This window comes from Oenanthe melanoleuca, chromosome 8, assembly GCF_029582105.1.
Source record: "Oenanthe melanoleuca isolate GR-GAL-2019-014 chromosome 8, OMel1.0, whole genome shotgun sequence".
Taxonomy (NCBI): domain Eukaryota; kingdom Metazoa; phylum Chordata; class Aves; order Passeriformes; family Muscicapidae; genus Oenanthe; species Oenanthe melanoleuca.
The window spans coordinates 22,486,387-22,513,266 of NC_079342.1; the positions used below are offsets into that span (position 1 = coordinate 22,486,387).

General features: G+C 46.4%; 1 protein-coding gene across 1 annotated transcript in view; it reads left to right on the forward strand.

Annotated features, from left to right (window-relative positions):
- The window catches only part of LAMC1 (laminin subunit gamma 1), a 65,110-nt gene extending 38,577 nt beyond the window's left edge, over window positions 1-26,533 (forward strand). Inside the window, exons 2-28 of the mRNA XM_056497155.1 lie at window positions 2,572-2,876; window positions 4,811-4,941; window positions 5,491-5,657; window positions 7,263-7,451; window positions 9,377-9,494; window positions 9,594-9,692; window positions 9,798-9,934; window positions 10,772-10,894; window positions 10,982-11,171; window positions 11,366-11,478; window positions 12,775-12,996; window positions 13,090-13,278; window positions 14,607-14,852; window positions 15,133-15,286; window positions 15,697-15,839; window positions 16,532-16,710; window positions 16,859-17,015; window positions 19,347-19,552; window positions 19,941-20,020; window positions 20,359-20,496; window positions 20,674-20,818; window positions 21,143-21,292; window positions 21,671-21,785; window positions 22,123-22,322; window positions 22,548-22,706; window positions 23,197-23,296; window positions 23,653-26,533. Coding sequence (XP_056353130.1) covers window positions 2,572-2,876; window positions 4,811-4,941; window positions 5,491-5,657; window positions 7,263-7,451; window positions 9,377-9,494; window positions 9,594-9,692; window positions 9,798-9,934; window positions 10,772-10,894; window positions 10,982-11,171; window positions 11,366-11,478; window positions 12,775-12,996; window positions 13,090-13,278; window positions 14,607-14,852; window positions 15,133-15,286; window positions 15,697-15,839; window positions 16,532-16,710; window positions 16,859-17,015; window positions 19,347-19,552; window positions 19,941-20,020; window positions 20,359-20,496; window positions 20,674-20,818; window positions 21,143-21,292; window positions 21,671-21,785; window positions 22,123-22,322; window positions 22,548-22,706; window positions 23,197-23,296; window positions 23,653-23,909 — 4,412 coding nt within the window. The 3' untranslated portion in view covers window positions 23,910-26,533. The remainder of the gene's footprint in view (window positions 1-2,571; window positions 2,877-4,810; window positions 4,942-5,490; window positions 5,658-7,262; window positions 7,452-9,376; window positions 9,495-9,593; window positions 9,693-9,797; window positions 9,935-10,771; window positions 10,895-10,981; window positions 11,172-11,365; window positions 11,479-12,774; window positions 12,997-13,089; window positions 13,279-14,606; window positions 14,853-15,132; window positions 15,287-15,696; window positions 15,840-16,531; window positions 16,711-16,858; window positions 17,016-19,346; window positions 19,553-19,940; window positions 20,021-20,358; window positions 20,497-20,673; window positions 20,819-21,142; window positions 21,293-21,670; window positions 21,786-22,122; window positions 22,323-22,547; window positions 22,707-23,196; window positions 23,297-23,652) is intronic.
- The last annotated feature ends 347 nt before the right edge of the window (window positions 26,534-26,880 follow it).

Consider the following 26,880-nt stretch of genomic DNA (forward strand, 5'->3'; position numbering starts at 1 on the left):
GGTGGGTAGTTTAAACACCAGATTAGTTTTTTTCTGTTCTTGGGTGTTGTGATTTGACACTGGCCAAACTCCAGGTATCCACAAAAGTCTTTCACGTACTTTCTTTTGTTACAGTTCAGCAGAGGAGAGGGGGAAAAAAATTAACAAAAGGGCTCCTGAGTTGAGATAGGGACTGGGAGAAAACACTTTAGGGGCAATGCAGGTTCAATTTTAAAGTTATAAAGTGAATTTATTATTAACAGAGTCAAAGCAGGATAATGAAAAATAAAAGAAGCCTTTAAAACACCTGTTTTTCCCCCAGCCTCTCCCTCTTTCCCACTTACAATGCAGGAAAACAGGACATGGAGGTTTTACTCAGTTCATCACTTGAGATCTTTTCCTGTTTGCTCAGGGAGAGGAGTCTTTCCTCTACTATGCCATGGATAAACAGTCTTCCCAAAACTGTTGTGGTGTGGTTCATTGGTCCATGGGGTGCAGTTTTTTAAGGACAGGCTGCTCTAGTTTGGAAGCAAGGGCTTTTTCTCTTCCTCTGGAGGCAGGAGCCTCTCTCTCTCTAGTTGGGTCTCCCACTGGACTACAGCTTTCTCTAATACCCACCCCACTGCACTTTTCCCACAGGCTGTGAGTGGATCTCTGCATCCCTTGTGGACTTCATGCATTACTAGGGGCCAGTTTGTTTCACCATATTCCTCCCCATGGCCTGCAGAGGAATCTGACACTTGAAGCACCTCCTCCTCTTTCTTTTCCACTGACCTTGGTGTTGCCATGTTGTTTTTCCTTGTTTTGATTTTCTTCTTAAATATGTCACCACAGAGGCGTTACCAGCCTCTCTAACTGGGCCAGCAGCATGTCCATCCCCAGAGCCATCAGATACTGACTCTCTGTTGGAAACTTCTAGCAGCTTCTCCCAGAAGCTACCCCTGTGGGCCCCCCTGCTGACAAAAACCAGGCTGTGCCAAACACACATTGGGGGACATAATTTTTCAGGTGCTGTATATCTTGATTTTTACTTTACTTTTTCAGATATGTTGTTTTCTGGACCCTTTGCTGTGCTGCTCCTGCCGCTTTGGTTCCTCCCTCATGCCGGCCAGGCTGTGGGTGTGCCGTGCCTAATGCAGGCTGGCCCCCAGCCTAATCACTGAGGGCCTGCAGGGCAGAGCCGTGCTTCCTGACCTAATTCATGGCTGAAGGGCTGTGCTTGTGTCCTTCGAGGACATTCTGTTCTTGGTGCCTGGTGCCTCTGGTCTGCTCTCACGTGAAGGAGGTGAACGTTTCAGCAAGTGCCAAGCCTCAAGTTAAAATTTAACATGGTACACACAGATCATTAATTTTACAAGTTGAGGTTGAACCTGTGTGACTTCTAAAGGTTGAAAAATCCTGTTTCTTAATCAGCTGAAACTCCTCTAGTAGCTTTTTTTTTTTTTTTTTGATCAATGAAAATTCTGGTGATGGCTGCAAGTTCTTCTTAGAGCACTGTTTTTGTTGTAAGTGGTGGGAGCATAAAAGAGCATTTCAGGGACTAAACACCCGAGGTTTTCTTCCAAACAAACTCAGTGTTTTAACATTGATTTAACAAGCTCCCTACATGCTCCAGGGTATCCTGATTGCACACAGTCTGCTTGCTGAAGTGGAGCAAGAACAGCTGGTACACAGCTGTGTGCCTCCTCCTGGGAACCCTTGGCCTGCATGGATAGCAGACGAAGGTGGCTGTAGAGTGTTGTGATCCTTTTCTCGTAAAGGGTTCTCTCAAGGATGTGACTTTCCTGGGCTGTTGGTTTATGTGCATAGGGGTAGATGCTCAAGTGACTGGAGAAGAATAATGAAGGAGAATGATGTGCTGACTGCTGCAGACTAGTTAGGAAGGGGAACAGAGGACAAGGAGGTGGATTTTCTTCCATCCTTCTAGGAGATGGAGAACATGGGTAGCTTGTAAATCATTGCACTCCGATCTGAAAAATGTGCTGGTGACGTTAGTCAGATGATGGGGGAAACTTCAACCTCATTTTGTTTTCCTAAGGAATGAGTAGAAGAGGGCTGTAGTTGGTAGGTTCGGTGCTGGAGGAAAAGCTTTGTGAGTTGTAAAAAGAGATTGAGCTATTGTCTGTTTAGGGAGGAAGCAGGTGCAAACCAGGCTCTACAGCGTGACTTGTTCCTCTCTGGTTAATACTTGTTTCTCCCATGCATAAATTGGGGAGAAATATCATCAAGTGTCATGCTTAACTTGGGCCTGGCCTTAAATACACACAAACTACTCATAGGTCTGATATAGCCTGTCATCTGTTAGGGATGTATGCAGAAGAGAATTGCAGCTTCTGAAATTTTGCACAGAAGTTTGCAGGTCTCTTCATTTATCTATTCAGCCTGCCCTCAACTTCTGCTTTCAGTTCATTCACCTTGTCCTTGCTTGGGCATACAGTACTGGACTGGAGGAGATACTTCTGGTGATGAAAGACATGTTTATCCTTCTGGATAATGCTGGGAGATGTTTCTCTAGAGAGAGAAATGCAGTGCAGCTCTTTCCCTTCTCTCTCAGTTTTGAGTCTTTCTCACGTGTCTCCTCTCCCCCCCCAGGAAAAGCCTTTGACATCACGTACGTGCGCCTCAAGTTCCACACCAGCCGGCCCGAGAGCTTTGCCATCTACAAGCGCACGCAGGAGGACGGCCCCTGGGTGCCCTACCAGTACTACAGCGGCTCCTGCGAGAGCACCTACCGCAAAACCAACCGCGGCTTCATCCGCACCGGGGAGGACGAGCAGCAGGCGCTCTGCACCGATGAGTTCAGCGACATCTCCCCTCTCACCGGGGGCAACGTGGCCTTCTCTACGCTGGAGGGGCGTCCCAGTGCCTACAACTTTGACAACAGCCCTGTGCTGCAGGTACGTGAGCAGGGCTGTGTCAGCCACAGCGGAGTCTTCCTGTTGAGTCACTGGGGATGGTGACTTTGTGCCGACTGGGCTGCTCTACAGCCCTTACTCATAGTGAAAGGCCCTTGCACAGCTGAGTTGGGACGGACAATCCACAGAGATGCTTTTGAAGGAAGAGTTGAACTCTTGAGTCTATTGATAGTAATTTTTTGGTACAAAAAAGCAAACCTGGTGGCATTAAGGGTGCTTTGTCAGTAGGAGTCATGGAAGTCTTCAGAGGATGAATGTAAATCTCTGCCAGCTTAGAAAGCAGCTGTGGATATTCTGTTGTTTCAGATACAAGGACAGAGGGAGGTAAAGTCTCAGTTCAGTTAATATTTGAGAATCTGCTTGTATATTTAAAGCAGTAAAATAAGAAATATAAGATTTTTCTAATTACATAAAGCATTACAGGAATCCCTACCCTGTTTTCTTACATGTGTGCTGAAGCAGAGAAGTTTGATTTTATCCTTGTTATTTTTCTCTTACAAGTGGCTTGGCAAGGGTTTTTTGTTGTGTAACACTTTTGAAATTTTTTTTGCATTCACAGAAGTTGTTGGGCAGTGGTCAGGAGCATACTAGGAGCACCGATTTATCTGATTTACTTGTAGTTTTTGTGTTCTGCTTGACAACTTCTCCAGTTTATATTGCAACAAGGAGCTGAAGCTGTGGGGTTTGCCTCTGGGCTCCTTGTCTTCCTTTCAGAGCTGTAATTCCCATCACATCCCTTTGCTCTTAGAGCAGCAGGAGCAGACTGAGACGAGCCCCCAGCAGGCTCAGTGCTTGCCTGTCTCCAATTCCCAGGCAGGAGAGCAGAATCTGGTGGGGTTGCTTCTGCAAACTAAAGTGAAATGAAAAAATGAGATTAATGGGAAAGGACAAAGAACTTCTGAAGTGGAGAAGAACCAGTTTGGCCACCTCATTGGTGTAGCCAGCCCTTGCAGAAAACCATGTCTTATTGTTAAGGTTAACAAGGAGATTTCAAGTTAGCAATGTGTATCATTTTCTGATAAACTTCTCTATGTAAGGAATAGAGAGCTGACCACCATTTTCCTAAAATATATACCTACCCCAGGTGTTGCTTTTCAGAACTGAAGTAAATGTGTGTGTTGTTACTGGTATTTCCATGTGCTTACATCAGTGTTTGTAATTCAGTGAATAAACACTGTTACTGGCTGGGCAGTGACACAGGTGTTGCACAGTTGTACATACAAGGATGTTTCTTTGTATTCTTTCTTAGGTTGTTTGAAGGAAAATAGCTTTGTAAAGGTTATAATAAAACAAAGGAGGTGCCAGTGTCAGTGGCTAGCAGAAGGTGATATGAAATTTGGCAACAGGCTGTGTGTGCTGGCTGCTGCTGCACTGGGGCAGGGCAGTGTGTTATAGATGCTGTGTAAATATTATGAAAAACTCTTGTGTTGCAAGTCAGATCTGTCTGTCTGTCTTCCTCAGCCTCCCCCAGCCTCACTCATTTGTCTGACAGTATCTTTTAGTCTGATGCAATATGTCTGCAGACAAATGTACCCTAAAGCTTTTCCCATTGGTGCTGCATAGCTTTGCAGGAGAACTGCAGCCAGCCAGATATGTACAATTAGCAAGCTGGCATAATTGCCTGCCCTGCACTTTTTGCTGGAGAGGTTACTCAGTGCTTGCCAGTTGAAAGCAGTCAGGATAAGGAGAGGCATTGGAAAGGGTCTGCAGAGAGGAGAAAGGGTCAGGAAAACCTATTTGAACCAAGAGGATGTGGCATAAGGCTTCTGGGGCAGGAGCCTGTGAGCTCCTGAGGTGCAAAAACAATGAGGAGGGAACCAGCTGCTGCTGAATGACTTCGTTAATAGAACTGCTAATGGATGGTATTCTCTCAAGGGAGAGAGTGTTCCATCTGATGGGATTTCTGTCTGCTCCAGGAATGGGTGACAGCTACAGATATTAGAGTGACCCTCAACCGTCTGAACACATTTGGAGATGAAGTTTTCAATGACCCAAAAGTTCTCAAGTCTTACTACTATGCAATTTCTGATTTTGCTGTGGGTGGTAGGTGAGTAGACAATAAAACTCTGTGCTTACTAAAGTTTTTGGTTAGTTTTACTAGACTGCTTTAAAGATACTGATTGTACTCACATCATAGCAATAGGCTCTGGTCTTTAGTGAATGTCCTAAATAAAAAATGCATTAGAATGAATTCTACATAATTTGCAAATACTGTGTATAAGCTTTTGTAGCTATAATTTCAGGGCTGGCAGAGATCAATTTTTTTCTTTGATCAGGCAAAATATGTCCAATCTAAATAAAAATTTGAAAGATGTTTAAAATTAGTGCCCCTTGTCCCATCATTACAGGCCCTGATTAAAAGTTTCTCTCAATCTTGCAAACCACTTTCAGATATTAGAAGTTCTCCATAAGATATCCATCAAGCCTCCTCTTCTCCAGGCTGAATGGCAGCAGTTTTGTTCTTGATTTTGTTGTCATCATCTACCTTCAAATTTCTCTCACCTCAGATTTTGAGATCTGGGCCCTGTTTTATAGTGTTGCTTGTGAGTGACCTGGAGCCCTGTAGTTTTAATACCTTGTCTCTCTCCTGAACCAGGTGCAAATGCAATGGGCACGCGAGTGAGTGTGTGAAGAACGAGCTGGGGAAGCTGGTCTGCAACTGTAAGCACAACACCTTTGGGGTGGACTGTGAGAAGTGCCTTCCCTTCTTCAATGACCGGCCCTGGAGGAGAGCCACGGCGGAGAGCGCCAACGAGTGCCTGCGTACGTGTGGCTGCAAGGGGACAGCCTGTCTGGGAGTGTCCCCTGCCTCTGCTGCCAGCCACAGCCTGGCCCTGCCTGCCTTAGCTTGTCTCACTTAGCCAGCACTAAGGTCGTGGGGCTGTTGGACATTCCACTCCTGTCCTGTGGGAGCTTTCTGGTAGATCCCTAGGAATCGGCATCTGCTTTCCGGAGAAGGATGGCAACCACCTTTAGGAAAGAGGTGTCCAGAAAAAATGTACAGGCTTGTACTTTGAGACCCATGGGAAAAGAATCTGTTTACTATGCTGGAGTATAATTGCCCTTTCAAAAGCTCCTCATTTAGCATCAGCTGATTTTTGTGTTTGGATTATGGGTTTTTACAGTTACTTGTTGATTATTTAGTCTGATTTCTGGACCACAAATGCAGGTCTCTGTCACGGAACACCAGTTTGCTTGGTGTTTTGTCCCAGACCACAGCTCCTGGTAGTTTACTTTATGGGGAAGCTTTTTCAGACAGAGAAGTTTTCTTCCTGTCTGACCTCTGTGTGCTTAGATAGATCCCAGCTGTCTGTGGCTTCCCTCAGTGGGCTGGTGAAATTTGGATGTCCTGCTTTCTAGGGATTTGCCATCAGGGGAAAAGTTCTCATTACAGCATGGAGCAGCCTCACGGTACCTTTTCATGCTGGTTTGGATGACAGAGATCAGTGGTGCTGTATGGGAGGACAACATTTAGACTGCAAGTGACAGTCTGGTGTCAAAAGAAGTGGGGTACTGTCCTGGTTTGAAGGACAGGTATCTGCCAATAAAGGCAGGAGCTTCTCTTTGGAGAATATAAACCCCCTCTCTCCAAATTATTATAAGTTTGAAATTAAGGGGCTCTCAGGCAAAGATATGGGAATTAGGAATAACAGTTCTTTACTTCAATTAAAATAGAAATACAGTATTACAAAGAACAATCCCAAAATACTGACAGAGTTAGAATACAGCCTGACACCCTGTCAGTCAGTCAGGGTGTTGGTAGCAGTCCCATTCAATGGTGGCTGCATCCTCCTGCAGTGGCAGATGTGGTTCAGCTGGAGCAGTGCTCCTGGAGAAGGTGCAGTTTTCCTCTGAAGGTGCAGGGATGATGTGGAAAGGTCTGGCTTTCCTCTGGAATCCAGTGGAAAGAAGGTACCTTGGTGTCCAAAATCCCAGTTTTTATCTGGGTAGGAAAGGCTTGGCTGCTCCCCTGGCTGGAGCATCTCCCAGTGGGATGATGTAATTTTATCAGTCATGCAGTGTGACTGAATGGGCCAGCAGCAGATGATATCTCCTGGAGGGAGGATGGGCTGTGGGAAAGATAAAGATGATTGCCCCAGCTGTTTTTAAAGATGACCCATTAGCAGATAAAATGTGCCACAGAGATAAGGGTCACTGCCCCACCCGGCTTCAGCAGATGGTGACAGAATCCACATTTCTGGCCACATCAACCCAACGCAGGTAGAAAATGCTGGTTTTCTTTTGGGCATCAATGAGACTGGTCTCAAGTTGGTTTCAGGAGTGGCTAAAAGCTCCTGTAGGCACTGTGCTGGGTGGGTTCTGTGCTGTGGGGATGTGCTGGTCACTGACAGTGCCCTGTGTTCGCAGCGTGCGACTGCAACGGGCGCTCCCAGGAGTGCTACTTCGACCCCGAGCTGTACCGCGCCACGGGCCACGGCGGCCACTGCACCGCCTGCGCCGGCAACACCGACGGGCCACACTGCGAGCGCTGCCGCCACAGCTTCTACCGCCTGGCCAGCGAGCAGCCCTGCCTGCCCTGCAGCTGCAACCCCGTCGGTGAGCACTCCTCGCTCCTCAAACCTGCCTGCTGCAAACCTCCATGCGCAAAACCCACCTCTGCTTACTCTGGGCTAAAAAGAGGGAGGGGTTGTTTGGATTTCTTTTTTTTTTTTTTTTTTTTTGTTCTTCCCTACATGTAGGAAATGTTTATTGGATTGTATTTCGGTTTAAGTTATCCTTGGGTCACCTCTGCAGCATTTACTTGTTCAAATGTATTCTGAAATAGATTTTTTTTTTTTTTTTTTTCCACTGTGTATGTGTTACCCTGGATGCTCCCAGTACTAAAAAGCTCATTTAAATTCTTAATAACCAAGATGATGTGAGTGGGTATTTCTGGAAGTTGTTCATGCTGAGAAATTGTAGTGAACTTTAGCTGCTGCATCAGTTTCTCCTACTGAGTATCCAAGCACTATAAATACAAACCAGTGAAACATTAAACACAAAAGAGGGTGGGGTGAGATAAAAGAAAGTAAACTCAAAATATGTAGCTTAACCTCTTTAAAAAAAACGGGGACAGGGGTAATTCTGGCAGGAGAATACATAGTGAAGGGGGCTACTTAACTTGTAAGGAGTGATCCCATAACTACACCAGCCCACAGCAAGTAAGGTGGAAGGAGGGAAAAGGGTAACACATAGTAAGATATGATGTGAGGTTTCAAAAGAGGAGCTGGCACAAGTCATTGCTTGCAGCATGCCCTAAAGGCAGCCAGGAAGAGGTCTGCCAGGGTGCATCTCCTATCTAATTTTGTCAAGGAGTCATTCAGTTGTGAAATTTTTTACCAATAAAGGCGCTTTCTTCTGTTTTCCTGGGTCCTTGTGTTAGACCTTATTTTAAAAGGGGTGTCATCTGAGGCAGTTGAAAAGATGCAGGGAGGTGGCTTCTCAGCCTTTAAGGACAGTTTTCAAATGCCTTTATAACTTAGCCATTAGTTTGTGTGCCATGGTGCACTGACACCCAGGGTGTATTTGAATCTTCTGGATATGTTTGGATTGGTATTTTTGTCAAGTACTCTTTTTGCCTAAATAATCCTGAGTGGGACTGCAAAGGGGATTTGAACTTCGACTGTATATGGTAAAGGTTTTGTGAGTTTTTCTGTCCCGTCCAACCTAATAATCTTATAACTCTTCACTTTGCTGTAATCTTCTGGTGTGGATTGAAGTGGAAACAAGGAGCTATTTCTGTATATTAAAATACTTTTCTCCTTGTAGTTAACTCTTGTAGTGCTGATAGCTCTAAGGCCAGCAGCAATATGGATGCTTGGGAGAAAGCATTTTGTTCTGCTATGGATTAAAGAAACCTGCTACTGCTTTTTGTGCAAGATCACCTGAATGGAGCAGTACTGTGGAAGGCATCCGTCCAAAAATGAGGGTTTTGCTCAAGAGTTTACTCTTGAATTTAGGATTCATAATGGCACATGCAGCCTTGTTCCAAAGAGGCAGTTTAGTCTTTAAATGCAACTTAGGAAACAAGGATGGAAAGGGAGTATGAAAGGGAGAGGTCAGGGAAAGGGGAGATGCTGATTTGGGGGAACAGAAGGGTTTCAGGGAATAAAATGTTGGAAATTACATATTGCAGAGTAAAACAGATGTGGAATTGGGGCATGCAAATGTAGCACTGAGGATGAAGCAGGAGAAGGTAATTTGAAGTTAAAATTATATATTATGCGTAAAAAGGTTGGTTGGTAGGAATAAAAGTCTGAATATAGTTTGGCTAGTTTGGCAAGGCTAGATAACAGTTCATTTGTCTAGAGCTGCCGATCCCTGTGAACTAGAGGCACACTAGAACTTTAGGTAAGCTGTCACTCATCAGCTTGAGGCTGTGCTTCCTGCTTTCTTCTTCCTTCTTTCTTGGCCGTTTTGTGAAGTTTGAGTACTGATGGAGCCATGTGTGTGCTGAGGTGCCTGTCCTGCTGTCCCCACAGGCTCCCTCAGCACACAGTGTGATAGCTATGGCCAGTGCAGCTGCAAGCCCGGCGTGATGGGGGACAAGTGTGACCGGTGCCAGCCAGGCTTCCACTCCCTCTCCGAAGCTGGGTGCAGGTAAGGAGGACTGCAGCTCTACAAAAGGAAAACTAGGGTGTTTGTAAAGCTTTCTCTATGTGGCTGTTACTGAACTAACCTCTCTCCTGACTCTCTCAGGCCCTGCTCTTGCAATGCTGCTGGCAGCACAGGGGAATGCAATGTCGAGACAGGGCGGTGTGCGTGCAAGGACAACGTGGAAGGATTCCACTGTGAGAGGTGAGTTTTTCTTCCCATGGCTTTGTTTCAAGAATGAAAAACATTTGACTCAGGACCTGGGGTTAAGCATCAGGGAAATTAATTCTCTTTCCTTCACGTTTTCAGATGCAAACCTGGATTTTTCCATCTGGATTCTTCCAATCCAAGAGGCTGTACCCCCTGCTTCTGTTTTGGACACTCTTCAGTCTGCACCAGTGCTGTGGGCTACAGTGTCTATAGCATCACCTCCAGCTTCGAGTTTGGTAAAATTGAGCTGTCCTTTGTATCTCAGATTGGGCTGTAGACTTGAGTCAGGAGCTGTTAAAAAAGCCCAACTCATTCCTTTCTGTGCAAGACCACAAACCTTGGGCAGGCAGGTCTAGGATTCCTCTTTTGGAAGTGCTGAAGCTGGCTGGAGCTTCCATGTCTGCAGCTTGTTTGTTCAGATGGGGAGGCATGAATTTACAGCTCTGGCCTCGGGCACACAGTTATTGTACACCATGCAGGTGCAAGTGGGAATTGCAAATCAAAACCTTCTCTAGCCTGAGAGATGTGCTGACAGAGCAGAATTTCCTCAGTTCTAGAACCAAATCAGGACTTTCTGATCGAGAGGATCAAAATCACTTTAGATTTGGGGTTTACATAGGTTTTAGTAAAACACTATTGTGTTTCCAAAGCCCAAGAAAAATCTGGTTTTTTCATGCAGTCAGTTTCATGTGTATGCGTGTTTTCAGTAGTCTGAAAAGAACATATTTTTAATGAAAATTCCACTGGAGAGCAGTTCATACAAAGGCTGCAACTCCTGAACAAGTAGGGGACTGCAGGATTTTCTATCTCTGCTTAAGCTTTTTAGAAAAGAAGGTTTTGGACAAGTAGTCGTCAGAGGGTTCAAAGTTCAGAGGTTTTAAGTCAGCATTTGAGTTAGGGGCTTAAATTGTAAAGACGGCATTTATTATCTAAATTCTTCTGCAAGCTGCTTTCTGCAGCCTGTCAGTGCCCATGCACGGTAGATTAAGTAAGACATGAACAATGTGATGTGAGAAGTGTGTGCAAATCTCCGTCTTCCAAGGGTGTCAATTCTTGCCCATCTGATTCTCCAGGAGAGGATGAGTGGCGTGCTGAGCAGCGTGATGGCTCGGAAGTCCCGCTCCAGTGGAGTGCCGAGACCCAGGATATCTCCGTTATCTCAGACACCTACTTCCCCATGTACTTCGTTGCACCACGTAGGTCATTCTAAAAGCATGGCTTTCTGTGCTGCTTGTGCCCTTTGTGTTCTGCCCCCTAACTGTAAGGATTTCTTCCCCTTTCAGGCAAGTTCTTGGGCAACCAGGTTTTGAGTTATGGACAAGACCTGACCTTCTCCTTCCGTGTGGACAGGCGGGACACGCGCCTCTCTGCAGAGGACCTGGTGCTGGAAGGGGCTGGGCTGAGGGTGTCAGTGCCTCTCATTGCCCAGGGCAACTCCTACCCCAGTGAGAATGTGCAGACCTACACCTTCAGGTACAGTGGGAGCAGCTGTGGCCTGGCCTGGGCTGCCTTTGGCCTCTGAGCTCTTGAGGAAACAGAGATCATTAGGTTTAAACTTACTTGGGTGATGTTGCAATAGCACAGCGCTGTTGCAAAGGGAGCTTTTGAGAGGGTGCAGCTGTTAGCAGCTGAAGGCTGTGCTGATGATGCTTGGCTCCTCTCCCCAGGCTCCATGAGGCTGCAGACTACCCGTGGAGGCCTACTCTTACAGCATTTGAATTCCAAAAGCTTCTCCACAACTTGACTTCCATCAAGATCCGTGGGACATACAGTGAGAGAAGTAAGTCGCTGAGCAGAACATCACAGAAGAGAGGGCAAACTCATTTGTTTGGTGTTTGAGTTGCTTTATTGTAGGGCCCAGCCATAAACAGCTGTGGCAGCTTATTTGGCAAAGCTTGTGCCAGTGGCTTTTCACTTGGCTTTCCTTTTAGCATCTTCTCCCAGGCCTCCCAAAGAGGATATGGGAAAGAAGAGTGTTGTATTTGAATGTCTGAAAGCTGAACACTTAACAACTGCTGATTCCTTGCTCTAGACATGGGAATTTTGCTTTATTTAATAGCCACTGTTCTCCAGTTAGTAAAAATAGTATAGAGTACTGAAGGACACAATAGGATGTAGGAAGTTTACAACACTTGGCTTTAAGTTTTGCTACACTGAAAATGGTTATATCCCCCCTCTTTTTGGGTCTTGCCTTGACATGACAAATGGGATGGACAAGGTCTAAAGTGCCGCCTGTGCAGAAGCTGAATGAAAGTTCCTCATAATGAAGATCCATAAAAATGGGCATGAATTAGAAGCATAAATATGTCCTTAGGTATTGCTGTGTGATGAAGAGTTTTTGCAGAAAGATGCAAAGGATGAATTTGCATTTGGGAAAGGTGGGAAAACTGCAAATGTTTTCAGAGGGGTGACCTGTAATGAGGAATGTGGGACTGTGAAATGGAGGGGAAGAATGGTGTGGAGCAAGCCATCCCTGAGTGCTGTAGGCACTCCTAATATGTAGGAGCTGAGGCTCTGCTCAGTGCACTGGAGCTGTTGCAGTGATACACACATAGTGGTGTAGCCAGCTATGTTGTGTGCAGACTCTGTTTTGCTCCAGGGAAGGGCTGGGAGTAGAGGAGGGAAGTGCTGGAATGCCAGAGGAAGCAATGGCTTGAGAGGAATAGTTGAAGAGTTTGTCCCAAGGCGTGGTTTGTGGATGATGTATTAAAAATGCTAGAGACATGGCCTGTTCTGTCTTAAAAGTCAGGATTTGGTTTTGGTATTTGATTTGGAAATGGAAACCATACACATGTAAAATATAACTTAATTTTAATCGACTGTACTTGCTCACCCTCTGTTCTCAGATTCTCTTCTATATTGTCATTCTCAGCTTTCCCACCCTGCATGTTCCCTTGGTGAGCTCTAGTGCACCTTTGTTCATCTCCCTGAACCCTCCTGGAGGGTTTTGCACCTTGATTGACCTTACCAACTGCAGGCACCCACCTGTGTGTCCCTTGTACCGTTCAGCTGTGTTTGGGGATGTGGTGATGATAGCCTTTGTGGTTACAAAGAGTTTGCCCCTGCTGCTTTCTAGGTGCCGGTCACCTGGATGATGTGACCATCACAAGCGCTCGCCCCGGACCTGGTGTGCCTGTGGCCTGGGTGGAGAGCTGCTCGTGTCCGGTGGGCTACGAGGGGCAGTTCTGCGAGCGCTGCACCTCTGGGTACCGGCGAGAGACGCCCAGCCTGGGGCCCTACAGCCCCTGCGTGCCGTGCGCGTGCAACGGGCACAGCGAGACCTGCGATCCCGAGACGGGTAAGGGGCTGAGCAGACTGGCAGCAGCAGGAGGGTGGTTCTGCTTTTCTGCATTGGACAGTGAGGCAAAGCTCCCGTCCCTCTCTGTTCCAGGCATGTGCAATTGCAGGGATAACACGGCAGGGACCCACTGTGAGAAGTGCAGCGATGGCTATTACGGCGACGCCACGGCTGGCACGGCCTCGGACTGCCAGCCCTGCCCCTGCCCAGGCGCCTCCAGCTGTGCCATTGTGCCCCGCACCAAGGAGGTTGTGTGCACCAGCTGCCAGGCTGGCACTACAGGTGTGTTCCTACACAAAACATCATCTTCTACATCTGCATGCTCGTGGAAATATGTCTCCTGCTAGTTCTTGTTCTCTGATCTAAAATGAGTAGCTCTGAAAGCTGCTGTGTCTTCTCTCTTCTTCAGCCCTGTTTTCTGTACTGAGTGAGGCTGGGGGCTTCAAATGTTTTTCATGCCTGTTCTTGAGAACAAAAGGCTTGATCTGCAAAGTCTGATCATTTCTGTGCTGTATAGGAGGGCCATGCTGCCTTCCAGTAAAGCTCTGATGATGGCATGGTGTTGGGCAGAAAATAGATTTAAAAGAGCCAGAAAGGCAGGTCAGATTGAAATAAAATTAGAAGGTGCAGTTTGCCAGCAAGTGAGGCACTACAGGATACTTCCTAGGAAGAGCAGGAAGGCTGCAGTGACTCACAAACACTGCCCAAAAAAATACAAGATCAAACTAGTGCTCAGCAATTTTAAGGAGAAATATGTGAAGAGATACAGATCTTTTTTTCTTAGCGATAAGCTGTGAAGTCCAAGCATGTAGCTGAGTTCTTAAGCAGAAACTTTTGTTCTGCCTGCAGACAGCAAGGAAGGCATAGGGTGGTAGGCAGCCTTCATGCTTCTCTGCTGATTTTATGTTTGGCATGGCAGAGTCCAAAGTACAGAATACCTGTAAATTCTTGAGTGCTTAGGAAAGCCTCTGACCAAGCACATAAGCAGGCCGTGGGGGTTCCTGTGGGTGCTAGCGTGTTGTGAACCACAGCAGAGTCCAGGCCCCAGGTTCCCTTCAGCTCAGGTGTCTGTAGCAGCTGATCTTTCCTGTAGTTACATGATTGCAGAAGAGTTCCTCCTGTCTCATACCACCTTTTTGGGATGTGAGGAAAAAGGGGGTTTGTTTGTGTAAGAGCTGCCTAAGAAATTGACCTCATAGCTGGCTGGAGAGGTCAGATCTGCAAGAAGTGTAGGAAGCTGCTGAGCCGGATGCTTCGGTGGCTGCCTGTGGAGGTTTGGCAGGTCTCATTGGCAGAGGAACTTCCTGGAGCAGTGATGCCCCACGGGACTCTACCTGTTGGCATTCTTAAATTAACAACAAATTGCGGCAAATAGGTTTGGCTTAAAGGGATAGGAGGGGAAGGAAGAATGGAAATAATTCATAATGCAAAGTTCCATGAAAAATCAGCTTGAATTTAGAGATGAGGAGGGATTTGTGTCTGGCTCCAACACTAGGATGAAAGGGAAGAAGCTGTAGAGTTTACTTTTCAGAAGGAACTGCAAAGGGGATCCGTTTGGGATGGCAGCAAAAGCTTTCTGCTGCAGCATCTGTGTCTGTGCTGTGTCCCAGGCAAGAGGTGTGAGCTGTGTGATGATGCCTATTTTGGAGACCCCCTGGGCCAGAATGGTGCAGTGAGGCCCTGCCGCCTGTGCCAGTGCAACAACAACATCGACCCCAACGCCGTGGGCAACTGCGACCGCCAGACCGGCGAGTGCCTCAAGTGCATCTACAACACGGCTGGCTTCTACTGCGACCGCTGCAAGGATGGCTTCTTTGGGAACCCCCTGGCCCCTGACCCCTCTGACAAGTGCAAAGGTCAGACTTACTTCTTCTTGCATTTAAAACTGGTTTTGTCCCCAAGAGCTGCTGTCGGGCTGTCACTTGTGCCTGTCAGCAGCAATGTGTGCCTCTGTCCTGGTTTGGTGGTTCAAGCTTGCTATAATCCTTGTGTTTGTAGGTACTTAGTGCAAAAACATTGTGTGATGCAGGGGCTGGGTCCCCATGGGTTTGGGTCCAGGCCCATTAGGGTAAGTACCAACACCACAAGGGATTTCTAACTTTGTGCATGTTTCTCCATACCTTTTTATTTTTGCAGCTTGTCACTGCAATCCCTATGGCACAGTGAATCAGCAGACAATCTGCAATCAAGTGACTGGGCAGTGTGAGTGCTTGTCTCATGTCACTGGGAGGGACTGCAGTGCCTGCGAGCCTGGATTCTTCAACCTCCAGAGTGGACGTGGCTGTGAGAGGTGAGGCTTGTCTTAGAGGATCTGTGCTTAAATTGTGCAGGAATGTGATGTTTGTCACAAGTAACAGCTGTGCCTCTGCTGCTGTGGGTGGGGAAGGGCAGCGGTCATGGAGCAGCTACTAAGGCTGTACAAAAAGCCTGACTTATAAATAGCTTTATAAAGAGTTCTAAATCAGGGTTTTAAATAGAAAACTGCCGCATGACTTTGTGACTGGGCTCTTGGGTTCCTTTTTTAGTGCAGGCAGCAAGTGACCTTGCATGGTTCAAAAGCTCAGTGCCTCGCCTGCTGCATCTTTGCAAAAAAAAAAGCAGCTCTTGGCAAATGCAAATGTTAAGCTGTGCTCTTCAGAGAGGCACTTTGGCCCACATGTCCCTTCTGTGTCACATCTAACGTGTTCCTGCCTGTCCCAGGTGCAACTGCCACGCGCTGGGCTCCACCAGCGGGCAGTGTGACATCCGAACGGGGCAGTGCGAGTGCCAGCCCGGCGTCACCGGCCAGCACTGCGACCGATGCGAGCCCAACCACTTCGGCTTCGGCTCCGAAGGCTGCAAGCGTAAGTCTGAGGGGCCAGAGCAAGGCAGGTGGGAAGGATGTTGCACACCCAGCCTTGCCTTTGCTTTCCTTCTGCCTCTGGGGAGGTGTTTTGTCACCTTGCTCCTCATCATTGCACTTCTATGTCCACACTGTGTGTGACAAAATTTGATTTCTGTACTGCAGCTTATCCCCTTCTTCTTTTGTTAACCTTTTTCTTGTCCAGCTTACAGGTATCCAACTTAGTAGATACCTACTTCTCCTTGGTGTAAATATATTCTCTGCATTTTGGCCTCCAACAGCCCTGTTTCCTGATGGGTTCCTGCACAGTTACTCTGCAGGTGGTCTCAGTATACAGGTTCTGTCTTGAGGAGCAGCTGGTCTTGTAAACATGATTGCAAAGCAGGTTGATCCAAACTTTCCTCATTGATATCGCTGCCTGTAAAGAGCAGGAAAACTAGCTGCAGTTGGTTACCATGCAGTGGGGTAGAATGGTGCTTTGTGGGAGAGGTAATAGCCACACTGAACATGCACAGTGAATGTTGGATCCTGCATGTCAGTAGAAGCACTGAGATCAGGAGTGAGGTCCAGCTGTGTGTTTGTGCCCCGTAGCTCTTGCAGATGTTTAGGGTGTTAAGCATATCCTCTCATCCAGTGAGTTTGAGGGTATTTCTGGCTCTTGTGCAGTGTGACTGAGGTTTAACTTCCCTGCAGCCTGTGACTGTGATCCTGAGGGCTCACGCTCGCTGCAGTGCCGGGAGAACGGTCACTGTGAGTGCAAGGAGGGCTTCGTGGGCAGCCGCTGCAACCAGTGCGAGGAGAACTACTTCTACAACCGCTCGTGGCCAGGCTGCCAGGAGTGTCCAGCCTGCTACAGACTAGTGAAAGATAAGGTAAGGCTGCACACACTGCTTTTGGTACCACTGCGGATGGTGGCACATGTCCACTTGTGCAGCACTCTGGCCCGTGGCTGTTGGCTGCTGAAAGCAGAGAGGCTCAAGGTGCTTTGTGTCATAGCTGTGCTCTGTCCCTCACATGTAGGTGGCAGAGCAACGTCAAAGGCTGCAGGAGCTGGAAAATCTTATAGCAAACCTGGGTAGCAGAGAAGAAGCTGTAACTGATGAAGCCTTCGAAGAACGGTTGAAGCAGGCAGAAAGAGAAGTTATGGAGTTGCTCCATGAAGCACAAAAGAGCAAAGGTGAGTTGACCTGATTAGACATGGACCAACTAAATGAGTTCTTTGCCTGAGGTTCCTATTTCCTTTGGAGACAGCATGTTTTATTTCAAGCCAGTGCTGTGCTCCAGGATTGACAGCAATTTCAGCAGCACTGAGTCAGGGAATGTTACTATCAAAACAGCAGTGGTTGTGCTTTTATCCATGCTGTTCTACCAGCGATCTTTGTTGTACATGAAAGTAAAGATCTGCCTCTAGCTCTGTATGGATTGAAGTGTTTTAGGTGTTACCCTCTTCTCTCGATGCCAAGGAGGGATTTATTTGTTAAACAAGCAGAAAACTTTCTAGTATACTTACTATGCTTTAAATTTGCTCAGACAACTTGGGATTAAGTAGTTCTTGTTGGGATGTCATCAGCAATCAGAATAAAGGCTTCAAAATACTGATGGCAAACTTAATTAACTCACTATAAAGTGTAGAATATTCTGAAGAGTACTGTTCTTCCTGTTATACTCTGTTTCAAATTGATTCTTGTGTTGTCACTGCTACCACGACATGTTTTTGAGCAGGATGTTTGTCATGTCTGTGGCAGGGGTTTGTCCTTAGGGTCTCTTTATAAGATGTTGCATGTTTTGGAAAAGAGAACTCTGAAGAAGACTATTGAGTGTGCAGTAAAAGATGTTCCCCTGGGAGTTGGTTCAGTGATTTCAGACCACTTTGGGAAAATTTGTCCCTTTTGTGTGAAGCTGGGAAAAAGCTCACACGCATCTAATACTGGCATTTGCGTGGGAAGATTCCTCCCAGTGAGAATGGTCATTTAAGTTTTTCTCAGCTTTAACTGAGGTGGATTTATACTGCCTGCTTGGCATCCATGCCTAGATAATAGTCCCACATAAGTGGGGGGAGCAGGGTGTGGATTGGAGAAATATGAGGAAATGGATTTGGTTTTGTGGTGGAATTTTTGGTCTCTTTCTCTGTCTTGGAATCACAGAATCATTTAATTTGGAAAGACCCTTAAGATAAATCCAACTGTTCCTTGCCTCCCAGCACTGCCAAGGCCACCAGTCCCCATGTTCCCAAGTGCCACATCCACACAGCTTTTAGATCCCTCCAGGGATGGTGATTCCACCATTTCCCTGGGCAGCTGCACCAGGGCTGGACAGCCTTTTAAGTGGAGACGTTTTTCCCACTGTACAACCAAAACCTCCCCAGGCATAGCTGGAAGCTGTTTTCTCTCATCCTGTCCCTATTCCTTGGCAGCAGAGCCTGACCCCCCTGGGTGCACCCTCCTGTAAGGGAGTTGTGAATAGCCAGAAGGTCCCCCCTGAGCCCCCTTTTCTCCAGTCTGAGCCCCTTTCCCAGCTCCTTCAGCTGCTCCTCATGAAGCTTGTCCTCCAGACCCTTCCCCAGATCCAGCTTCTTCTCTTACTAAGAGGGCAAGGTAAATGCAACAGAAGCTACCCGTGCAAAAATCTGTGCACACCTATAGAAGTTATTTCTGGTTTAGTATGTTTTTCTGGTGGTAGTATGTTTTTGAACTGTGTCAGATGTTAATGTTCAATACTTAAGATGTGCTGCAAGGTCAAGGTATTTGACCAATCTTAATTTTGGAGTTCTGTGGGCTTCTGCTTGTACTTTAATTCTGGTTAACACTCTCAGCTTTTCAAAAGTAACTGCTTTGGTTGTGAGGCACATGCCTGTGCTGTAATGCTTCCATTATTAAGATGCTGTTGTGGTGAGTTACCTGATGGTCCAAAAATTTGGTGAAGTTTGGATGCCTTATAAGCCCTACATATGTGAGAACCAAGGCTCTATCATGCCAGTTTTTGTCAGCCCTTTAATTTGGGGAGAGTTTGGATTGGGTTTGCTATTCCACATAGTTCCTAACTGCTATGTATGGAGCTCCTTATGTCTTCAGAGTAGCCATTGTTGCCCTGAGTGTGGAAAAATGTACGTCTGCACTCTGTCTCTGCTTGATTTCTAGGATATAAGCTAAAGAGAATTCACAAAGCAGACATTCTGTGCCTATTGAGGAGCCGCTCTGTTGTCATTCATTTTAAGTCAATGAGAGAAGTAAAATGTGATTCTGAACACAAACTCTCCCATCAGAGTCAGTTCCAGCACCCAGCAGGATTGTCTTATTAGCAGTTAATGGCTTTTCATTCTCCTGTGTGGTGCACATTCTGATTGTGACTTTGATCTCAAGCTAAGTGATTTGTGAAATGGCTTTGCCTGGGTGCCTTTCAGTATGGGATTAACCTAGGAACACGGTGCCTGCAGTGGTAAGCTGCTGCTCCAGCTTCTCTTCCTGCTCTAATTAAATTTGTTTCCTCTCTTTTCTGTCCTGTGTTTCAGACGTAGATCAGGGCCTCATGGATCGTCTCAAGGACATCAACAGCACCTTGGTGAGTCAGCTGAACAGGCTGAGGAACATCCAGGGCACGGTGCAGGACACAGAGAAGCTGGCGGAGCAGGCGCGGGTGCGGGTGGAGGACACGCAGGACCTGATCAGCTTGGCTTCTAATATGCTGGAGAGGGCCAAGATGGCAGCTGACAACGTGGTGAGTGTGCTGCTGAGATCCCACACTGCTGGGAGAGGGTGAGGGCCTTTTCCTTCTGTGCCTCTGGTGTGTTTCTCCACTTGCTCTTCCCTCATACAGCAAATTTGCATCAAGATCATGGGAAATCAATGAAGGAAGTTCACCACTGTCAGTTACAGATTGTATCTTAGCTCAAACCAACATAAAAGTCCTAAATAAATATTAGCACCGCTGTTTTTTAAGGGATAACCAGTGGTAGAATCTGTATGGGCTTAGGAAAAACATATAGAGAAGTAGGTTAGACACATCTCTAAGCATTTAGATCATGACAGTAAATATTTAAAGCCAAACTGAATAAAAGATGAAAAAAGAGCTTTAAGGGTTTTTTTCCCTTTTTTTTCTTTTCCAGTCGATTACACCTCCAGAGCAAAGTGGGGACCCCAACAACATGACTGTGTTGGCAGAAGAGGCCCGTAAGCTGGCAGAAAGGTAGGCTGTGGCAAGACACTCATCGTGGCCTGTGTCAGGGCCCTGCTCTTCTCTACAAGGGTGAAGCAGAATTTAATTTGCTGGGTGGGAAACACACACCCTTTTCTGCTTAAGAGGCTGGTGCTGTGGGATGATGGCTGAGTAGCACTGAGGACAAACATTTCTCATGTGGATGACAAACATGGCAACCATCTTCCATTAAAAATCTTTCAGCATCTCCCATATGTAAATCTGGGGGAAGGAAAGAAGAAAAAGTAAGAATGTAATCAGAAACTGAAGATAAAAACTATTGGCTAATAAATCTAATGGCATTATTTTTCTTTTGTCATCTTGCCCAGGCACAAAAAGGAAGCTGATGAGATTGTTCGCACAGCCAAGGCTGCCAATGATACTTCCACGGAAGCATATCAGCTGCTGCTGAAGACCCTGGCTGGAGAGAACCAAACTGCAATTGATATTGATGAGCTCAACCAGAAGTGAGTCAGTAACAGAAAATTGTTTTTATTTCCTTACTTTAGAACAGTACTTAAAACTAAGACAGCCCTCTGTATGCTTTGGATTTTGTGGGAGGTGATTTTCAATTTCTTTGAAATTACTGAGTTCATTTCTACAAAAAATACTGTTGCATAACTGGATCCTTGGGGATTTTTTAGGTACAATCAAGCAAGGAATATTTCTCGAGACCTAGAGAAACAGGCCAACAAGGTGCTTGCGGAGGCAGAGGAAGCTGGAAACAGAGCCCTGCAGATCTATGCTAATCTCACCAGCCTGCCTACTGTGGATTCCACAGGGCTAGAGGTACATGTGGCCACCATCATCTGCAGTATTTCCTGAAGACTGCTTACATGTGTTCTGCTAATGTTCTCTGCATAAGAATGCTCTGTGGATTTTTTGTCCATCTAGGCATAATCCAACTTGTATGCAATTCCAATATTTATGCAGGGGATTTAAATGCAGAAAGCCACCTACATTAACCCCACCTCCCCCAGTTTCTCAGATTCAAAAATCTGAGTGAAATGTTTGCTAAACGTTTTGGCTTGGATGTGGAAGTGGAAAAATTTACAACCTGTTCAGGAATTCTTTTAACATTCAGGAATCCGTGTGTTTGATTTCTACCTGCAGAATAGAGCAAATAACATCAAGAAGGAAGCAGAGGAGCTGGATCAACTAATTGCCAGGAAACTAAAAGATTACGAGGACTTGAGAGAAGATATGAAAGGCAAGGAACTAGAAGTAAAGAACCTCTTGGAGAAAGGCAAGACAGAGCAGCAGGTCAGTTCTGCTTTCTGCAGGCTTTTGTTCCCTGGGGAAAAAAAAACCAAGGAAAACAAGTAACTGGCCAGATGCAAATGATTTCATCTTAGTGTTACTTATTGATTATAAGAATGCTGAAGAATGGCCCCAGAAAAGAGAATCAGCTGTTAAAAGCAGTGGCTGTGAGGCTGTATGGTAAAATAGGAGATACTTGCCAGGTGTGGTGTCAACTTCGTATTCAGAACAGTATTCCCAAAGTACATACACTGATCTGGTCTCAGAAGAAGCAGTGCTCTTCTAGATGGTGTTGTTGAGGCTTAACAGTGCTTTTTCATACACTTACATAACTGTCCTTCAGAAAGTGAGAAAATATTGATACATGTCATGTCTCCTCAGACTGCAGACCAGCTCTTGGCTCGAGCAGATGCAGCAAAAGCCCTGGCTGAAGAAGCTGCTCGGAAGAGCAGTGGCACACTACAGGAGGCCAATACCATTCTCAGCAACCTAAAAGGTAAGCACTTGGGGTGAATTCTTCAATTTCAGTGTGACAAATCACTTGGCAGTAGGATATCCTGGTTAAAGAGGCCCTGCTGTTGTCCTTACCTGAGTGTTGGGTGTGTTCTTTTGGCTTGTTTTTCTTTAAAGAAAAAATACAAGCGTTTCCAGGGACTGGAAATTTCCTTTTAACTTTCTTATTTAGCATCAGAAGATGTGCAATAGGAAGAGCTGACTCCAATTTATTCTTCATGCCTCCTGTGTCAGGGCAGCAAAGGCTTGGGTAGCTTGGTCAAAGGAGCATCCCAAGGCTCTTGTGGAGCAGGTGATAAGGATTTGCTTTTCCCCCTTAGACTTTGACAGGCGGGTGAACGATAACAAGACGGCGGCCGAGGAGGCGCTGAAGAAGATCCCTGCCATCAGCCAGACCATTGCAGAGGCCAACAACAAGACTCAGCAGGCAGAGCTGGCACTGGGCAATGCTGCTGCCGACGCCCGTGAGGCCAAGGCCAGGGCAGATGATGCTGAGAAAATCGCCAGCTCTGTTCAGAAGGTGGGTCTGCTGCAGCTCACCCCGCTGACGCCCTGCTGTGGGATTGTGTGAGCTCCTGTCACTGTATTTCCTGTGAGCCCCCTGTGCTCTCACACATTTGCTGTATTCCCCACTGCAAATGCGAAATATGGCAAGATAGGAAATCAGTGCATTTTGGTGAGAAGGATTGAAGGAAGTTCTGCACCTTCATCACCTTTTCTGTCCTCTCCCTCCTGTTGGCTGCAGAGTGCTGCTGCTACCAGAGCTGAAGCCGACAAGACCTTTGCTGATGTGACAGGACTGGCCAGGGAGGTGGATGACATGATGAAGCAGCTGCAGAATGCAGAAAAAGAGCTGAAGAGGAAGCAGGATGATGCTGAGCAGGATATGAGGATGGCAAATGAGGTAAGTACTGCTGGCAGCTGACAGCAGGGGCTAGGAGCTGCCTTCTCCCTGTTGTCCTGGTAATCAAGGCTTTCCTCTTGCTCTCTTCTTGCAAAGACAGAGCTAGGCCCAGCCAGTGTTCCAGCTCTTCCAGGCTTTAAGTGAGACTGTAAAGGAGACAAGTTCTGATGCATTAGCTTAGACTCCCAGTTGGAATTTGAGAGCTACTTTTCCTTCTATTTTAACTAAACCCTGACTGTATAGCTCTATTGATTCCATCCTGGTTTTTACTGCAAAATCCTGCTCAGTTTTCAGGGATCCCCATCCTGAAATATTCAGAAAACCAATGAAGATTGTTGTACTTGTCTCCCCAGCCCTGTGATAAAGGTTTTTGTGTAGGATTGTTATCCTGGAGTGAGAAGACAGCAAAGTGGTGACAAGTGCAGAGGAGAGGCAATAGTTTTATAATCCCTACACCTTTCTTGTGCTCTTATTTTTTTATATCCTGCAGGCCTCACAGGCTGCCCAGGAGGCAGAAGACAATGCAAGAAAAGCTAAGAATTCTGTGAACAGCCTACTCACTGTCATTAATGACCTGTTGGATCAGCTAGGTAGGACTGTCTTTAATGTGCTCTATGCCTTTGAGTGTTTTCCTGATGGGTGCTGGCTTTCCTGCCAATGTTGTTTGAAGAACCAGATGGATCTGTTGATCTCTTGAAATGAATTTGTGTGGTTTTGGCAAGGACTTTGGGTTTTTTTCTTTCCCGAGTAGCCTCAGAACTTGTTCAGCAATGTTCTGTGTTGGTTTTCAGCAAACTGAAGATGGAGATGTCACCCATGTGGTTGGTCCTGTTTCAGATGCTGTCCCTAATGCAGAGATGGAGGTCTGCTGTGGGCTCAGCTGTGTGAGCACCCAGGGTGTCAAAGGGATTTTAATGCACTTCACTGTTTGCTTCTGGCTTTTCAGGGCAACTGGAGACAGTGGACTTGAACAAACTGAATGAAATTGAAGGTACCTTGAACAGTGCCAAAGACCAGATGAAAGATAATGACCTGGACCAGAAAGTGTCTTTCCTTGAGAGAGAAGCCAAGAAGCAAGATGATGCAATACAGGCCTACAACAGGGACATTGAAGAGATCCTGAAGGACATAAGCAACCTGGAGGACATCAGGAAGACCTTGCCATCTGGCTGTTTCAACACCCCGTCCATTGAGAAGCCCTAAGGGTGTGCTGGGGTGGGGGGAATCACCCTGGTGAGTGGTGGTTCGGCCATGGAGTGCCTTAACACACATTACCTTCTCCAAATCCCCAACTCTTCGCTGCTCGCAGCCACTGTTTTCTTTTCAAATCAGGATAAGTTGAAAGGTTGGGTTTTTTTTTTGTTGGTTTGGGTTTTTTTCCTTTTTTTGTTTTGTTTTTGGTTTTGTTTTGTTTTGTTTGTTTTGTTTGTTTTTTGGTGTTTTTTGTTTGTTTTTTTGGGGTTTTTTTTGAGAAGCAAATTAAATATCCGTCTTTGGGCATCAAAGGGGTTTTTTTTAATAGATTGTTTTCCTGAGCACTCCATCTTTTCCCCTTCCTCAGACACACTTTCCCTTTGATTAGTGCAAGGATGAGAGATGCTCTGGACTCTTTATACTGTGGTTCAGAAATAACCATGTGAGCTGTATACAGCAAGGCAAAACTAACACAACTTTCTCTCCTGTCTTCTCCCTTTGACTGTAAAATCCTCAGTCCTGGAGCTCTTTGTCCCTATGAAGGAAGGGGATGGCTACCAAAGTGTTACTGTAATGGCCAGTATAGCTGCACTCAATTCAGATCCTTCTTCCCAACTTCTAACCTTGTGACTTTTTTTTTTCATCATTACCTGGTGGCCAATCCAACAATGTTGGTAGCCTTTGACAAAATAGCTGAAGCCTCTTTCTGAAATGCTTTCTGTGATGATGCATTGCTATGAGAAGAAGGCAGCCTCTGATTTGAGTTCTTTGGGAAGATGGGATTCTGGTGGTTGCCAGCCCCACTTCTGTTCTGTGGAGAAGTTTTGGGTCTGGTCTGAAAGCTGCTACCTGCTGGGTAGTCCAGACTGCCAGAGTGTGGAAGCCACGAGCTGCCTTCCTGTCTGTTGCTACTGAATTTCCAGAGGGTCTGGTTTTCTGGCCTTGGAATGTCTGACAGATGAGTTTGTTGAAGCAGGACGAGTCTTGCTGAAGAGGGGAGCTGCCATCCAGAGAGCTCTGCCAGCTGCACTGGCCTCCATGCTGAATGTCTTTGGGTGGGGAAGGAAGGGGGCACGTGAGTGGAAATGGAAAGGTCGTTTTTTTTCTCCTCATCTTTTTCCTGAAGGAGGACAGTGGGATTTTTCTCTCTCCTGCCATTGCTCTGGCCTTTTGCCTGTTTCAAAGCTGGGAGGAAGAGCTGGAATTTTCTGGTGCCCTCCTTTCTTTCTGCCTCCGGACCTCGCGGTCACCGTGAGGCTGCGGCAGCGCAGGGACCTCAGGCCAGGCTCAGGTGGCAGCTCTGCCTCTCACCACACCCCCTTGCTCCCAGCCTAGAGCATCCTCTGCAGCTTCCTCCTTGCCTCCAGCCTGGCATCCCTCCCCCCTCTCCCTGAGATCCAGTATATATCTATCCTTAAACACTATGCAACTTTGTACGTTTGCGTAGCGGGGAAGAAATTATTATCTGACACACACTGGTGCTATTAATTATTTCAAATTTATGTTTTTTGTGTGAATGTGATTTTTTTTCTGTTATTTTTTTTATCATGATTATAGTGTGAGGAAGTCTTTCGTGTGTGTATGTGTGTGTAAATATACTCAGCCATATTTCCAGAGTGGCACAGCCTGGCCTCCTCTATGTGCTTTCCCCTGTAGCCATTGGGGCATGTGCACCATGTATCGCTTCTCTCTGTATCATTCCCTTCAAACTTGGGATTTCTCCTAGCTGGGCTCCTGCTTGCTTCCTCTACCACATCCCCAGCACCCATCCATAACCACTTTGCCTGTCGGGTGGATGCTTTCCAGCCCTGTCTCCAAAGCCAGCCCTGCCCCCAGGTGCCTGCAGCTCACCATTCTGTGTCCCTTGTCCCTGGGCTGCTGTGCCAGGAGTGGAGCAGGGGCTGTGGCTTTGCAGCTGAGCTGTGAGGAGCTGTAGCACTGTTGGGAGACTGGACCAGCACTGAGGTGGTCGGAGAGCTGCATCTGGGACATCTTGGTACCACTGTGCAGGGCAGGAGGCTTGGTGCAGACAGTGCTGCTGGGCAGGGGGTGTTCCAGCAAACTCTGCATGGCTCTTGTATCCCTTCCCTTAATGGTTGTGGGATTTCCCTCCTGCCTGGAAAGTCCTCTGGAGGAGAGCTCTGGGAAGATAGCTGTGACCACATCACCTCTGCCAAGGCTGTGAGAAGAGCAGATGTGAAGATGTGCACATGCCCTGGCTGACCTCAGGCCTAAGGTTTCCTGCTTTCTTGTGGGTTTTTTTTTTTTTTTCTTAAGCCGTTTTTAACAGAATTCTATTTTTAAATGAAAAAAAAAATCTTTATAAGCGATCTGTTAATCAGTACTGCATTACAGCCATTATTCATTGTATAAGTCCAGTTATTTCTTTACATAATGTGATGATGTGACAGCTGCTGGTGGAGTGCTGGGTGTCATGGAGGACACGTGACATCCCTTCATCACCTTATTCCTGACTGTGGCCCCCTCAGTATGTGCCTTCACTCCATCTTTTTTTGCCTTAATCTGTGGTCTTGCTGTCTGGGGCGGTGAACAAAATGCAACACTTGCAGTTTTTTTATGTATAAAACAGTATTTCTTATTTATAATAAAGTCTGAATATTTGTAACCCCTTATACCTGGGCATTCTGTTGAGTGTTACTTTATTATTAGTGGTAGGATATTGATGGTGATGTGTCTCAGCTGCAAGATTCACCTCTTGCTCCTTAGCCAACCTGGTTTGGTATGGGAAAAAGAGAGAACAAACTTGGAAATGCATGTGGTGGGATACAGGTGACAAGGATGATGGTTTTTCCTTGTGCCCACTGCTCCTATGCCATGGCTATGATGGATTTTAAGCTGCTGGCTTAAAAACTTAGAAACATACTATGTTGTTGGTGCTGATGCTATTGCAGTGGCACGGTCTTCTTGGAAAGCCCTGAGGAGCTGGGGGGAGTTCATTTACACTGTAAGGGAAAAATTC